We start from the raw sequence: 13,114 nt of genomic DNA, 5'->3' as shown, positions 1-13,114 counted from the left end.
TGTGATTCCTTAAGGTATGTATCAAGGCTTTGCAACAGCAGGTTACCGGCGCCTCAAAGGAGTTGGAACCCCTTGCTCTTTGTGAATGTTCTCAAAGACATTTTTAGGACTAGGCAGTGATCCATAAGAGTGGGCAGTGATCCATATGACCACTGCCTACTCCTAAAATGTTTGTGAATCATTTCATCCTTTTAAGCGCATCCCATTTTTCTCAAAGTAAGATGTGCTGCATTTAAAAAAAACATATTTAAACACAATCACATACATGGTAGTCTGCTTGCCCCAGCAGGCCACCATCCCTCTGATGGCAGTGAATCAAGAGAAACACAATTTGGGACCTACCTCATTAATATTCATTAGGTAGGATGAATTGCAACTCACAAGGATTTGGTAATTTGCAAAATACTAATGCATTTGTTAAAGGTTGGTGCACAAATTTTACCAAATGCACTCTTAGTACATAAACCCCCAAATTATGTGGTAGCTTTGAGTAAATTATGCAGCCAAGGAAATGCAAAGTATTCAGCAATGAAAAGCCAATCTTGTAGCCCATAATTTACATAATTCTTTCTTTGCCATGCTACTAGGAGCTAGGGCTTTTTAGTTCTTGGCTACAGAATGCTCTAGCTGCCTCTATACAGACCTATTGCTTCCAATACATACCATATAGTAGGGTCTGTTGTCTTTCTCAGTTGTCTGCTTTTGATTCCCTATGCTTGTGTGTTGTCCCACCTATGTGCATTTTGGTGTCAGAGTGTTTGATTGGATGAGTTGCATCCTTCCACAGCGTACCTCAGCAAGTTCTTTTTTCATTTAATATTCAGCACTCTATGAGAGTGCATGTGTTTCCTTGCTCTCTCCTCGTGCTTTACTCACTTCTGCATCTCCACTTAGTCTGCTGTCACTCCCTCCTCGCAGATGTGTCCTGCCCTACTCCCCTTCCTACTCCCTATCTTGCTTCCTGACCTTTTTAAATATTTTTTTTTTCTAGGGCCAGCAGCTACAGTGTGCTGCTGGAACCCTTGCTTCCCTTTTTGGACTTCAAAAACACTTGTTTTTCACTTTTCTATTACATTTAAATTACTGTTGTATCAAGTCCTTCCACTATGCTAAAATGGCATGTGCACACCAGTCATTACGCACACATGCACATGCTTCACAACACAATGACACCCTGCCCATACGTCACAACACATGCCATTTCTAAAGGTCTTTTTTTAAATAGAAAACCCATTGTAAGATTGCTTGTTATACACATGCGTGAGCATCCAAACATATGCAGATACATGCAGTTGTCAAAAAGCTTTGGCAAAACTAATAGTCTGGCCATTTAAAGCTGAGAGCAATGGGCTTTGTCAGTGCTTGTTGTTGTACACCACCCTGTAGATATTGAAGAGGTTTACTGAATTGAATAGTAGCTAGCTGTGGGGTAATCTGGCATAAGAGTGATGGTGTTGAATATGAGGCCATGTTTGGCCAGTATACCTAAGTATATATGTGACTTTTAAGTGACTGATATATAAGTGGCTTATATGACATACAAGTATATATGTCATCTGAAATGTTCTCACCTGTGGCATTCTTCAGGTGTAATGTTTTTTCACCCTGTGGCAATTCTGCAGTGATATTAGAAACTGGGACTGGTTATGGAGGGGCCTTCTCAAGTACACTCTATAAAGGATTCAATTTCAGCGTTACCTATTCTCCTCCCAAGATTTCCATATTGTGGTATTCGATCTAAAAACATGTTTAAATTATCCAGCATTCAAAATTGCCATCGATTTGTCCACTAGTTGCTGTCAGATGGATTGAATAAACCATTTTAGGCATCAAGTGACATTTGTGAATACTTTTTCTCCAAAAGGCTGACACATACCACTCTAGAAAAGCACCTTTTCTGAGGCACTATCACCTTAGAGAGCACAGTTTTACTCATGCAGTACCACTGGTATGTTTTTAGCTGAGTCTGGTTGCTCAGTGAACTAATACAGCCACTGCAGGAATCTGTGTTTGATCTCAGGTTCAAATCCAGGTGGGTCTACTCAGCATTTCTTCCTTCCAAGGTAGATAAAATGAGTACCATTGAGTTTGGGTAACAATAACCATCTAATGAGTCAGCACGAAGATATCCTTCAGGGTGACTGTGCACTTTGCAATCATGCATTATGTTACATGTTCCTTCAGAATGCACTCTTAAGCCTGTGCTGTGTATTGCATCAACCAGATGTTCAAGGATCTATGTTGCCCTTTAGCAGAGCTCTATAGATGTCTTTGAATCATTTTTTCATGTCTAGTGATCATTGAATTAATATTTATGATTGTACGTGCATTATCCCCAATGAATATGGATTTGATGAGAAGTTTATAAGTTTGGTTATCCAAACTAATGGCTGCATTTATTGTGTAAAAAATGTGATCTGCTCCTTTACAAATAATGGTGATGACTTATTTTAGATTGTGCTCTCTGCTTTGTATGTAAACTTTTTCTTGTTCTACATTAATATTCTAAGGGCCTGATTACAACTTTGGCGGAGGGGTTTAATCCGTCCCCATCGTGATGGATATCCCGCCCACCGTATTACGAGTTCCATAGGATATAATGGACTCGTAATACGGCGGGCGAGATGTCCGTCACATTTAGGACGGATTAACCCTCTCTGCCAAAGTTGTAATCAGGTCCTAAGACCTCAGGTTCCTAAAGGTCATGCTGTGTTGCCCAACCCAAGATGTTTTAAACTTCTCCAGAGCTTCAATTATCCTCCTCCACTTGCAAGCACCTCCACATATACACTGAACTGTGAAGCTGGTTCTGTTGCAATCTAAATTTGTGACTTGAGCCAGAATGACTTGAAAGTAAACATTTGATCTTGATGTGTCTTTGCTCTACCTTACAGAGCCATGGGGGTGTTGATGTCCAAGCGACAGACGGTGGAGCAAGTGCAGAAGGTCAGCTTGGCGGTGTCAGCCTTCAAGGATGGCCTAAAAGATCGTCCACCAAGCAAGCGGAAATCGGAGACCTCCGGCCGCGCCAGCAGCAAGGTGGAGACACTGGAGCAGATGGTGGAGGAAGAGGTGGGAGACAGAGGAGAGGAGCCCCCTGCAGCCGCTCAGAGTCAGCCAGAGGAGAATGGCATCAACAAGGCCGCCTGGGAACGGTTGCGGGATGGGAGGGGAGTGGAACCAGAAGACTTTGAGCAAGCCAACAGATTCACACCCCCGGCCTTCATCCGACCAAGTCGAGGTCTGGATGACGATAATCCTTTGGATATAAGCCTGGACCAAAGGGAGCAGGTGAGTGTGAGCATCAATCATATAACAAAGCTGATGTTCATGCAGTGCAATTAACTGCCCCACTTCCTTATGCCACCTAGTGCCAATGTCACTAGTACATTGTGATTGTTATCTAAAACTGTTACAGAATAGTGTTTGACAAAGGCTTTTGTTGACATCTCTGACTAGTTGTTGGTTGTACTCATTTTACATTGGGTAGGTGATAAAAAGCCCTAACAATCATAGGCGTAGTTTGGGTGTAAGTTCATTCAGCACAGCCTCTCACAATTTGTTTTGCATATTAGTTGAAGTCATTTTTCACTTTGAATACAAATATTGACCCACCAATCAAACGTGTGAACCCAATAAAAAAGGAGTATTATCAATGGAGCACAAGAGGGCTATGAAACAACAGCAAAAAATGGCAGGGGGAACTACATTTTGTGCTAAATGCTGCTCTACCAATTGTAAACAAGCATTTCCAAAGTCAGTAGGTCTGGCCTTGAGCTGTGCATGCAAACATGATTTGTGCATGCATATATTTGAATGAATTAACAAAGTATAACTAGGCCAATTGCTCCACCACTGTTTGTTTACAGTGATGGCCCTTATAAATTAGCTTACTAGCATGCTCTAATTTAGTTTTTGACATGAATGAACTACTGTATAAAGAACTAACTCGCAGACTAGGAGCTAGTTAATGTCTGTGGTAATCTCTGTGGATACGGCATGATGATCTTTGACAGGTTGTTGCTCTCAGTTTTCCAGTGACCACTGGTGCATTCGGGCGGTAGGGTGCTGACCCACCAGACCCATCATGGACAGAGAAAGATTCTGCTCTTCACACTTTCAAGTGGCAGAAAATGTAAACAGATAAATTGTCACAGTAACAAAAGATGTGTACTCAGTGAAAAGGTTCACCATCTCTCGGTCCACCTCAAGAAACACTGAATACACACTGGTATCACTATTAATAATTATTACAAGGCAATTTCTGAATGCACTCTGAACCAAATGTAACAATATAGAACACAATTAGTTCAAGAATCAAAAGTATCTTTGTCCTCTTATTCACATGGGCCATTCGCTTGCTGAATCACAACATCAAAAGAGTGCATTTTCCACTTGATTTATATCAAGTTCTACATTTTCTTCCTCATTACAAATTGTAGGGTTAACACATGTTTCACGGGGTACACCTGCTTTTGGAGAACAAAATGAAAGGAATTATTTAGAAGAATTGGAAAAGCTTTCTCTTGGTATAAATGTTTTTCTGCCTCTGTCCATGGAGTGTTTGTAATTCATAAATGCTGTGCAGTTCAGTTAATAGGGGCAAGCACTGCCACGTGTACTTCTTCTAATCCTTCAGCCATCCACAGACCTGCTGTGCATCTCTGGGCAGCTCAGCATCTTCTGAGGGAGTACTCTGCTGGGCTGGTGACAGCCTGCCCTGTGAGAAGTTAGGACAGAGCTTGCTGCCCTCTACCCCTCTCCAGACTTCTGATAGGACTGTCATCACTTACTAGGCCTCTGAAGCAAATATGGACAGACCCCTGGTCCCGGCAGCACAGAACAGCAATAGGTAAGCCCATCAGATACTAAGCTCCGATACACATGATTTCTCAAATCAGACAACTCCATCACTGCCCCCCTCTCATCCTATAGGAGGAGAGTAGGTCCCTGTTCCACTTGCTGGGTTCATCTGGGCTCTAGAGGGGATTTCCCTGGCTCAGGCTCTTTCCACTGCAGGCTTTAGGGTGACTCAAGGAGGCAGGACTGCTACAAGGAATGCTGAGGAGGCCGCTCCATGCTGTGGCTGTAATGGAAGCTTAGACTTTGGGGCGGAAATGGGAGGTTCTTTGTCCCCTGTGATGTTTCCCTCTGCGCAAGTGAAACAGTAAAACTCAGAGCATTTACGTTGGATTTGTCAACGTCATAATCAACCGGGCTGCATAGGCAAGGTTATCATTACACGGGCTGCCTGTTACTAATCGGATAAGATTCAAACTGGCCTCTGGATGTACAGATGTTCTCATCCATCTGGTCCCCATGCATCAAACCTCAGAATCAAGTCTTAGGTTTCAGTGCAGATGCTACATCATCAGGACAGCACCCTAATGGCCATCTCTAGATACAAACCTAAATCTTAGGGAGGGCATTTTTTGTAGCAGGGCCTCTTTTAAGAAGCTTCTCTTCTGCACCAGTCTGCCGTACCTATGCCAGCTTTAAGACTGCTCTGAAAATCTTCCTAGTCTAGATTCCTACAAGACGGGCACCAGGGGACCTCTACTGAGGTAGTGAGCACCTTAAAGTGGCATTATTCATTCATTCATAGTGTTCCTCTTAGAAGGAAAAGTCTCTGTAAATGTAGTGCTGTTTTATCAAATACTCATGTTTTAGTTACAAAAGGCCAGGCACAGAAAGTAGTTGGTCGAGAATGAATTTATAATGGTGAGTCTCTGTAACTGCACTGTTTTGAAAATTCTTGCAGCCTTCTAGGGCACCTCATGCAAACTTCAAGAACACTTTCGTGCAGCCCTCTACGACACTTCTTGCAGCCTTCTAGGACACTTCGTGCAGCCTTCTAGGACACTTCTTGCAGCCTTCTAGGGCACTTCTTGCAGCCTCCTAGGACACCTCTTGCAGCCTTCAAGAACACTTCTCACAGTCTTCTAGGACACTTCGTGCAGCCTTCTAGGGCACTTCTTGCAGCCTTCTAGGACTCTTCTTGCAGCCTTATAGGGCAATTCATGCAGTCTTCTAGGGCGCTTCTTGCAGCATATATGACACTTATGCAGCGTTCTAAGGCACTTCTTGCAGGTTTCTAGGACACTTCTTGCAGCCTTCTAGGACACCTCTTGCAGTCTTCTGGGACACTTCTTACAGTCTTCTGGGACACTTCTTGCAGTCTTCTGGGACACTTCGTTCAGCCTTCTAGGACACGTTATGCAGTGTTCTAGGACACTTCTTGCAGCCTTCTAGGACACCTCTTGCAACCTTCAAGAACTCTTCTTGCAGTCTTCTGGGACACTTCATGCAGCCTTCTAGGACACTTCTTGCAGCCTTCTAGGACACTTTGTGCAGCGTTCTAGGGCACTTCTTGCAGCCTTCTAGGACACCTCTTGCAGCCTTCAAGAACACTTCTTGCAGTTTTCTGGGACACTTCATGCAGCCTTCTAGGACACTTCTTGCAGCCTTCTAGTACACTTTGTGCAGCGTTCTAGGGCACTTCTTGCAGCCTTCTAGGACACCTCTTGCAGCCTTCAAGAACACATCTTACAGACTTCTAGGACACTTCTTGCAGCCTTCTAGGACAATTTGTGCAGTCTTCTAGGGCGATTCTTGCAGCATATATGACACTTTATGCTGCATTTTAGGGCACTTCTTGCAGCTTTCTAGGACACGTCTTGCAAAGTTCAAGAGTGGCACCACTATTTCTGGAATCTCTGTTTTTTTCCAGGTTTTACCTATGCTTCACTGGCACTAACATTTGAATTGTTTGTCCAGTCTGGGATGGGCCACTAGTAGAAAAAAGCCAGGGGCATAAAGTTTAATGATGCAGCAAGGACAATGGCCTGAGTGCCCAGGGGTGTTAGATGCCCACTGCACCCCAATTATAGATGTTTTTACTACCAAACTAGTGGACGGGGCCGTAGCAAGGGTCCATGCACTCTTGATACGCGACAGATAAAGCAGAAGTTTGGAGAAAAATCCATTGACTTCTTTCTGGCTCAGCATTGGGGTGGGTCAGAGGGTGGTGCACAAAGAGGGATAGCTGCCCCCCTCATGTGAGGCTTTGGGGGCTACGGCAATTATACCATACATGAAAGAGGACAGAGGGGTATGCCCATTGCAGGCTCCTGGGCTCTGCTCTTCGGGGGTTCAGTGGACACTAATTCTGCGAGGCTTACATGGCTGCCCTTAAAGGGGCCATCTAGTGTATACAAACATTTCTCTCTGGCCAGTCCTGTAGCATTAACAATATGCAATGTTTGTTTGTTTGAAGATGTCAGTTGTGGTTTAGAAATCTATTGTGACACCATTCACTGGATGGCCCCTTTAATAAGGGTTTGATTGTGTGGTTGGTGGAGGAAATATGCTTTTGACACTAGATTTTTCAGTTGATAAACCTTGGCATGTTGCAAGATGAGATGTGCTGTGTATTTCCTTTGTTAGAAAATTGTTTTAGATAGATTTTTCAATTGATGTATTCTTGTTTACCACTCATTGTAGTGTATCGATGCACAAGTTACCTTGTAGTAGTCCTGAAGTACAGGAGCATGGCCAAGTGACAATGGACAGTGTCTTGGAGGATACAGAACCAGTGTGTGGGAGACAGATCTACCTCTAAACAGTGTGGCTATGCTATCCATAGGTTGTACCACATTATAAGGAAAGAAGTGGACACCTGATGTAACAGCAAGGAGGATACGTTTACTGTGGACATTTTAAAGAAAGCATGTTAATGATTTATTAACACTTCTGTGGATGTAATATAACTCACACTTGCGATTTTGTTTATTTAATATGCTATGATGGGTGTTGTTGAAGATGTATATGCATTATTATGGTAAAAAATTGTTTTGTGCTAAATAACATAGGCGGTAACGTAACGTAGATGGTCAAATACAATAATAGATGATGTGACTATAAGGCTACCTAGTTCATTTATCCCCATAGGGAACCCCCACTTGTAAGTGTTTATTTAGGTCCAGGTTCTGTGAGGGTCATACAGGCTACCCCATTGGTTGATAGATTGGTTGTGTGACCCCCAGCGGTTCCAACAAGCATCTAGTAGTTCAGTCCAACCATGAGAAGGCTTTGGGGTATCCTTCAAATGTAGGTTTCTAATCTCTGTGTTTGGGCTCCTGGAGTGACTCTACATGTGAGAGGCTTAAATGACTCTCCATGTGGCCTAGTACTTACAGAATTAAGAGGCCCAGGAGTGTTGCTCTGGTGTAGGTGTCTAGGCTCCATTGCTGGGTAGCTCAGTGGGTTCTCCACCTGAAGATGCAAATGGCCACCTAAAACAATAAATTGCTATAGTTCCACTGTGTCTATGGGAGCGGACGTACATTTTATTACCTCATGCTACTATGATGCCCCTGGAAACCAGACAGTGTTTCTTGGCACGTCCATGGACTCCTGCATCCCCCAGTGACACCTATAGCAGTATGGATGTGTGTAGTAACTTCAGTAACATCCTGCTACCTCTACAAAGGGCGCACACCTTCCAGATCTTCCCTCCTATTGTCTGTTCTTGGAAAATGTAGCTTACACTCCGAATACAGTGGCTACTTCGCTCCATGTTATGAAGGAGACTGTTTCCTGCCCTTGGCCTTTATCTGACAACCTGGTGCATTCTGGGTGTAGCAGTCCTGGTTTGCTTCCATTGAACTAGTCAGAAAAATTCACCTGACTGACTAAATAATATGTAAGTTAAAGGCCCAGGGCTGGAAACGGCCTGTGGTGACAAGGAGTGAAGTGATCCCCCTAGCTCAGAAACACTTCACCACCCAAACACTCTCATATAAAGTAGTAACATGAACAGCAAGGTGGGTGTCCTCCAGTGTGATCACGTTTTCATTTGTAAAAAATGTAATAGAAAATTGAAGGTGCAGTGTTTGTAATAAGTTACAAAATTAAGAATGGTAAAGATGGCTATGACAAAAATACAGTAGCTTAGTGGTTCCACTCCATGTGTGTCCCCTCTCTGAGCCCAATCTTATTTCGTGCCTATGAGTTCGTCCATAGAACAGAAAGTGCCCCGGAGGCGAAACGGGCATGTGCATCCAAGTTGTGGGCCCGGGCACTTTATTATTACAGAGGGGGCCACAGACATTTGTGCGGCCCCTTCTGTAATACTGATAGCTCTGGCGCACATGTAGCAAAGGAAGGAATCACTTTTATGGACACAGGCACGGAGGAAAACAAGCCTTTAGAAGGTGGACTGAAAGTGTGCCACAAAAAGGTGGCTCACTTTCAGTGCGCCTCTTAAAGGTGGAGAGAAACGGGGGATCCCATGGACGCCCCAGGCATCCCTTTGCAGGCGGGTTCTGTCACTCACTGCACCAGCCTGCAAAGAGATCTCTCACCCCTTGTTGAAAGTGCAGGTGGGCGCCTCCTGCACGGTGAAACATGGAACAGCTTTGAAGCAGCCACTCTACAGTTCACTTGAATGCGTTGCCCCCAGCGTAGCACAACTTCATCACCGTATTCGGGCGCACATTCCCTGTTTGCATCTGTTTTAAGTTGTGCTGTGACACAAACAGGGAAAGTGCGCCCTTATGGTAATACGGGCCCAAAATGCGATGGATCCTGCTGGCTAAACTGGCATGCTTGAGTTGTCTTAGCTCCCAGGGACACTGTTTTCTGGGCATATTTGTTCCTTCATAGAAGTGGGTCTGCCATTTTTGGCATCTAAACAATGCGATGTCTCACTAAACAAATGCGCTCACAGCAGGGATTTGTCTTTGTGCTGTTCATAAAATATAATTTTTCATCAGCTATGAAAGAACACTTCATGTAGATCACGTTTACCATCCAGTATGAGTCACCTCCAACACAATTTATGTTAAACCGTCAGACATCCGTCAAGTAAATTCTGAGATGCAAAATAATTTGGGAAGATTGATTCTAAAAAAAAGCTAAGGAATAGGTTGCATGTCACATTTGGGATGTTCCAAAATATGGAAATCAGTGGCACCCTGTAATTGGAAATGTGCATGTCATGCAGCCAAAAGGAAGGTCTTTGTCACTCTTTTTTTACTGTCATCTTGTGGAGGGTAAATGCCTATGTATGAAGCATTTTTCAAGTCGCTATGGGGCCGATTCGCAGAATCGGCCTGTTAGTGAATTGTATAATGCTTTTTGGGATGTACAAAGCCCAAACTGCGATTCGGTAACTTGTTACTGAATCGCAGTTTGGGTTTTGCGCTTCGGTATTAGGAAGGGGTGTGTCCAGGGCGTCCCTTCCTAATACCGAATCCAAGTGGTATGTATGATTGTTTTGTGAGCGCGAATGCGGTCGCAAAACAATCGCAGTTAGCACCAGTTTCAAACTGGTGCTAACCCATTCGCAAATGGGAAGGGGCCCCCATGTGACCCCTTCCCCTTTGTGAATGGTAGTAAAAATATTTTTGCAGAGCAGGCACTGGTCCCACGGACCACTGCCTGCTCTGCAAAAATGAAAAGATTTTTTATTTTGAATTACATCTAGTTTTCCTTTAAGGAAAACGGGCTGCATTTAAAAAAAAAAAAAAACTGTTTTATTTAAAAGCAGTCACAGACATGGTGGTCTGCTGTCTCCAGCAGGCCACCATCCCTGTGGGTGCGGCCATTCCCAATGGGGTCGCAAATTGCGACCTACCTCATGAATATTCATGAGGTAGGTAATTTGCGACCCCATTGGGAATCGCAAACAGTGTAAAGTACACTGTTGTACATCAAGTTTTGTGACTAGCAAATTGCGAGTCGCTAAGACTCGCAGTTTCGGAGTCGCAATACCGGATCTTTGTACATGTGGCCCTAAATCCCTTTGGGGAGTAAAAATTGTGTCAGAATATTTTTTTCAAACCTCTGTTTTTTTTAGCCAATTTGTGTGAAAAAATGGTACTGTAAAATTCACTGTTTTTCAAAAATGTTATCAGTAGGACACCCCCATCTCTCCTAGAAGGGCCCAGGCTCTCTTACTTTGTGTGATGAGAGCAACCATAGATAATTGCACCCGACCGCTTTCAAAGTTCACTACTCGCACCTGAATATCCTCCATTCCCAAGGAGGCAGGTGATGTGCAGACACCGATGTACACGTGGACTGTGGGTCCCAAGAGTCCTAGTACTCCTAATATCCTTCGGACTTCAAGTCCCATGCGGTGAGGTGATGGGTGTGACAGCTGGGTGTGGGTCCAAGACCAGCTGATCTGTCCCTCTATGTATAGGAGTCGCAAAGGGAGTGCCCTCACACACAGGGGCTGCCCAATTGGAATGTGGAGACCTGAATATGAACAAGGGACTTGGTACTTGATTCACAACCATATTCTAGTGCCTAAAAATCTAAACATGCAATTGTTACATAATTCAGAGATGTAAATTCCCACTGTATGAACAGTATTTGTGCACGGCAGGGTAACTCGTGTATTTTGCAGGATAGCCTGGTGATGTGCATTTTAGAAAGTTTTCATGTCTCTCTAGTATTCTGTTGCACCTACTTATTGCTACATTACGTTACGTTAAGCTATGTTATGTTGTGTTATGAGGAGGAGATCATACTTCTTTCAATTGGAAGAGCCATGTCTTGAGGTTCTTTCAGAAGTCCATGAGGGAGGTTCTAAGGTGTTGCAGAAGGTCGTTACAGATCTTGACTCCGAGGTATGAGAAGGAGCGTCCTCCGCTTCTGGCTCTTCTTGATGCGAGGGAGGTGTGCTACTGCCTGGAATGCAGATAGAAGGTGTCTGGTGGCTTGGTAAAAGTAGAGGCTGTGGTTGAGGTACGCTGGCCCGGTGTTGTGGAGAGCTTTGTAGGCGTGGGTGAGTAGCTTGAAATTGCATCTTTCCTGGGCTGGGAGCCAGTGGAGATTGTTGAGGTGTGGAGAGCCATCGTTATTTTGCTGAATGTACAGGATGAGTCGGGCGGTGGAGTTCTGGATGGTTTGGAGTCAGCGCAGAACATGGGCTGGGGTTCTGAAGTAGTGGGTGTTTCTGTAGTGAAGCCTTTTTGTGATAAGAGCCTGGGTGACTGTTCGTCTGATGTTAAGTGGGATCCACTTGAAAATCTTGGGTAGCATTCACTGCTTGTGAAAGCCTGATGAGGCGACGGCATTGATTTGCCTGTTCATGGAGAGGTTGGTGTCCAGGATGATCCCGAGGTTCTTGGCATGGTCTGTAGGGGTGGGGACCAAGTTCGGAGGTCCAGCAAGAGGCATCCCCTGGGGAGTGGTTGTTGCAGAAGATAAGGACTTCGGTTTTGTCTGTGTTCAGCTGAAGGTAGTTTTTTTCATCCAAGCAGTAAGGTTGCTCATGCAGGTGGTAAAGTTTGCTTTGGTTGGGAGACGATGAACTGTGTGTCATCGGCGTTGGATACTATGTTGAGGCCGTGAGCTCTGACGATGTCTGCGAGGGGCATCATGTAGATGTTGAAGAGTGTTGGGATGAGTGACGATCCTTGAATGACTTCGCAGATGAGTGTCTTGAGCTCTGAGGTGTAGGTGTGAAGTCTGCCAGTGAGGAAGGAGGATACTCACTTGAAAGTCGGTTCGCAGATACACAAGTGCTGCGGAGAGGGCAGGAAGGCTGAGTGCAGCTGTTTGTCATCAGTCAAGGATCCTTCTGATGTCATCGGTGGTTGCAATGAGGGCTGTTTCTCTGCGGGTGGTTGATATGAAAGCCAGATTGGGAGCTACCTAGTAGTTAGTGGAGTTCTTGGTGGTCTGTGAGTTGGGTATTGATGGCTTTTTTCATGACTGTAGCTGGAAAAGGCAGGAGTGAGATGGGTCTGTAGCTTCTGAGGGTGTTGTGCTCCACTTCTGGTTTCTTCAGTAGGGCGTTGTCTTCCACATTTTTCCAGCAAGAAGGGAAGGTGGCAGTGGTTATCAAGGTGATGATGAGAGCAGTGAGCTTATTGGAGATAATGGTTCTTCCAAGGTTGTAAATGAAGTGGGGGCATAGGCATGAGGGGGCTCATGAGTGGATGGTATTCATCAGGGCGGTAGTGTCTTAGTTCAAGAGGGTGTTCCAGTTGATTAGCTACTGTTTGGCGAGGTGTCCTGCTGGGTGCTCGCATTGGTATGCTGTGGGTTGAATATGTTGTAGATCTTGGCAATCTTCTGTTCGAAGAAGATTAAGAGA

The 13,114-nt window shown here is 44.5% G+C and overlaps 1 protein-coding gene across 2 annotated transcripts in view; it reads left to right on the top strand.

The window, feature by feature from the left end:
* The window catches only part of PHF24 (PHD finger protein 24), a 334,345-nt gene that overhangs the window by 176,454 nt on the left and 144,777 nt on the right, over positions 1–13,114 (top strand). For both annotated transcript variants that reach the window (XM_069213593.1, XM_069213678.1), the window contains exon 2: positions 2,895–3,291. In XM_069213593.1, coding sequence (XP_069069694.1) covers positions 2,899–3,291 — 393 coding nt within the window. In that variant the 5' untranslated portion in view covers positions 2,895–2,898. The remainder of the gene's footprint in view (positions 1–2,894; positions 3,292–13,114) is intronic.

The sequence above is a fragment of the Pleurodeles waltl genome, chromosome 1_1 (genome assembly GCF_031143425.1).
Source record: "Pleurodeles waltl isolate 20211129_DDA chromosome 1_1, aPleWal1.hap1.20221129, whole genome shotgun sequence".
Classification (NCBI taxonomy): Eukaryota; Metazoa; Chordata; class Amphibia; order Caudata; family Salamandridae; genus Pleurodeles; species Pleurodeles waltl.
The sequence above is the reverse complement of the archived record's forward strand: the minus strand, read 5'-3'. Positions and strand labels throughout refer to the sequence as shown.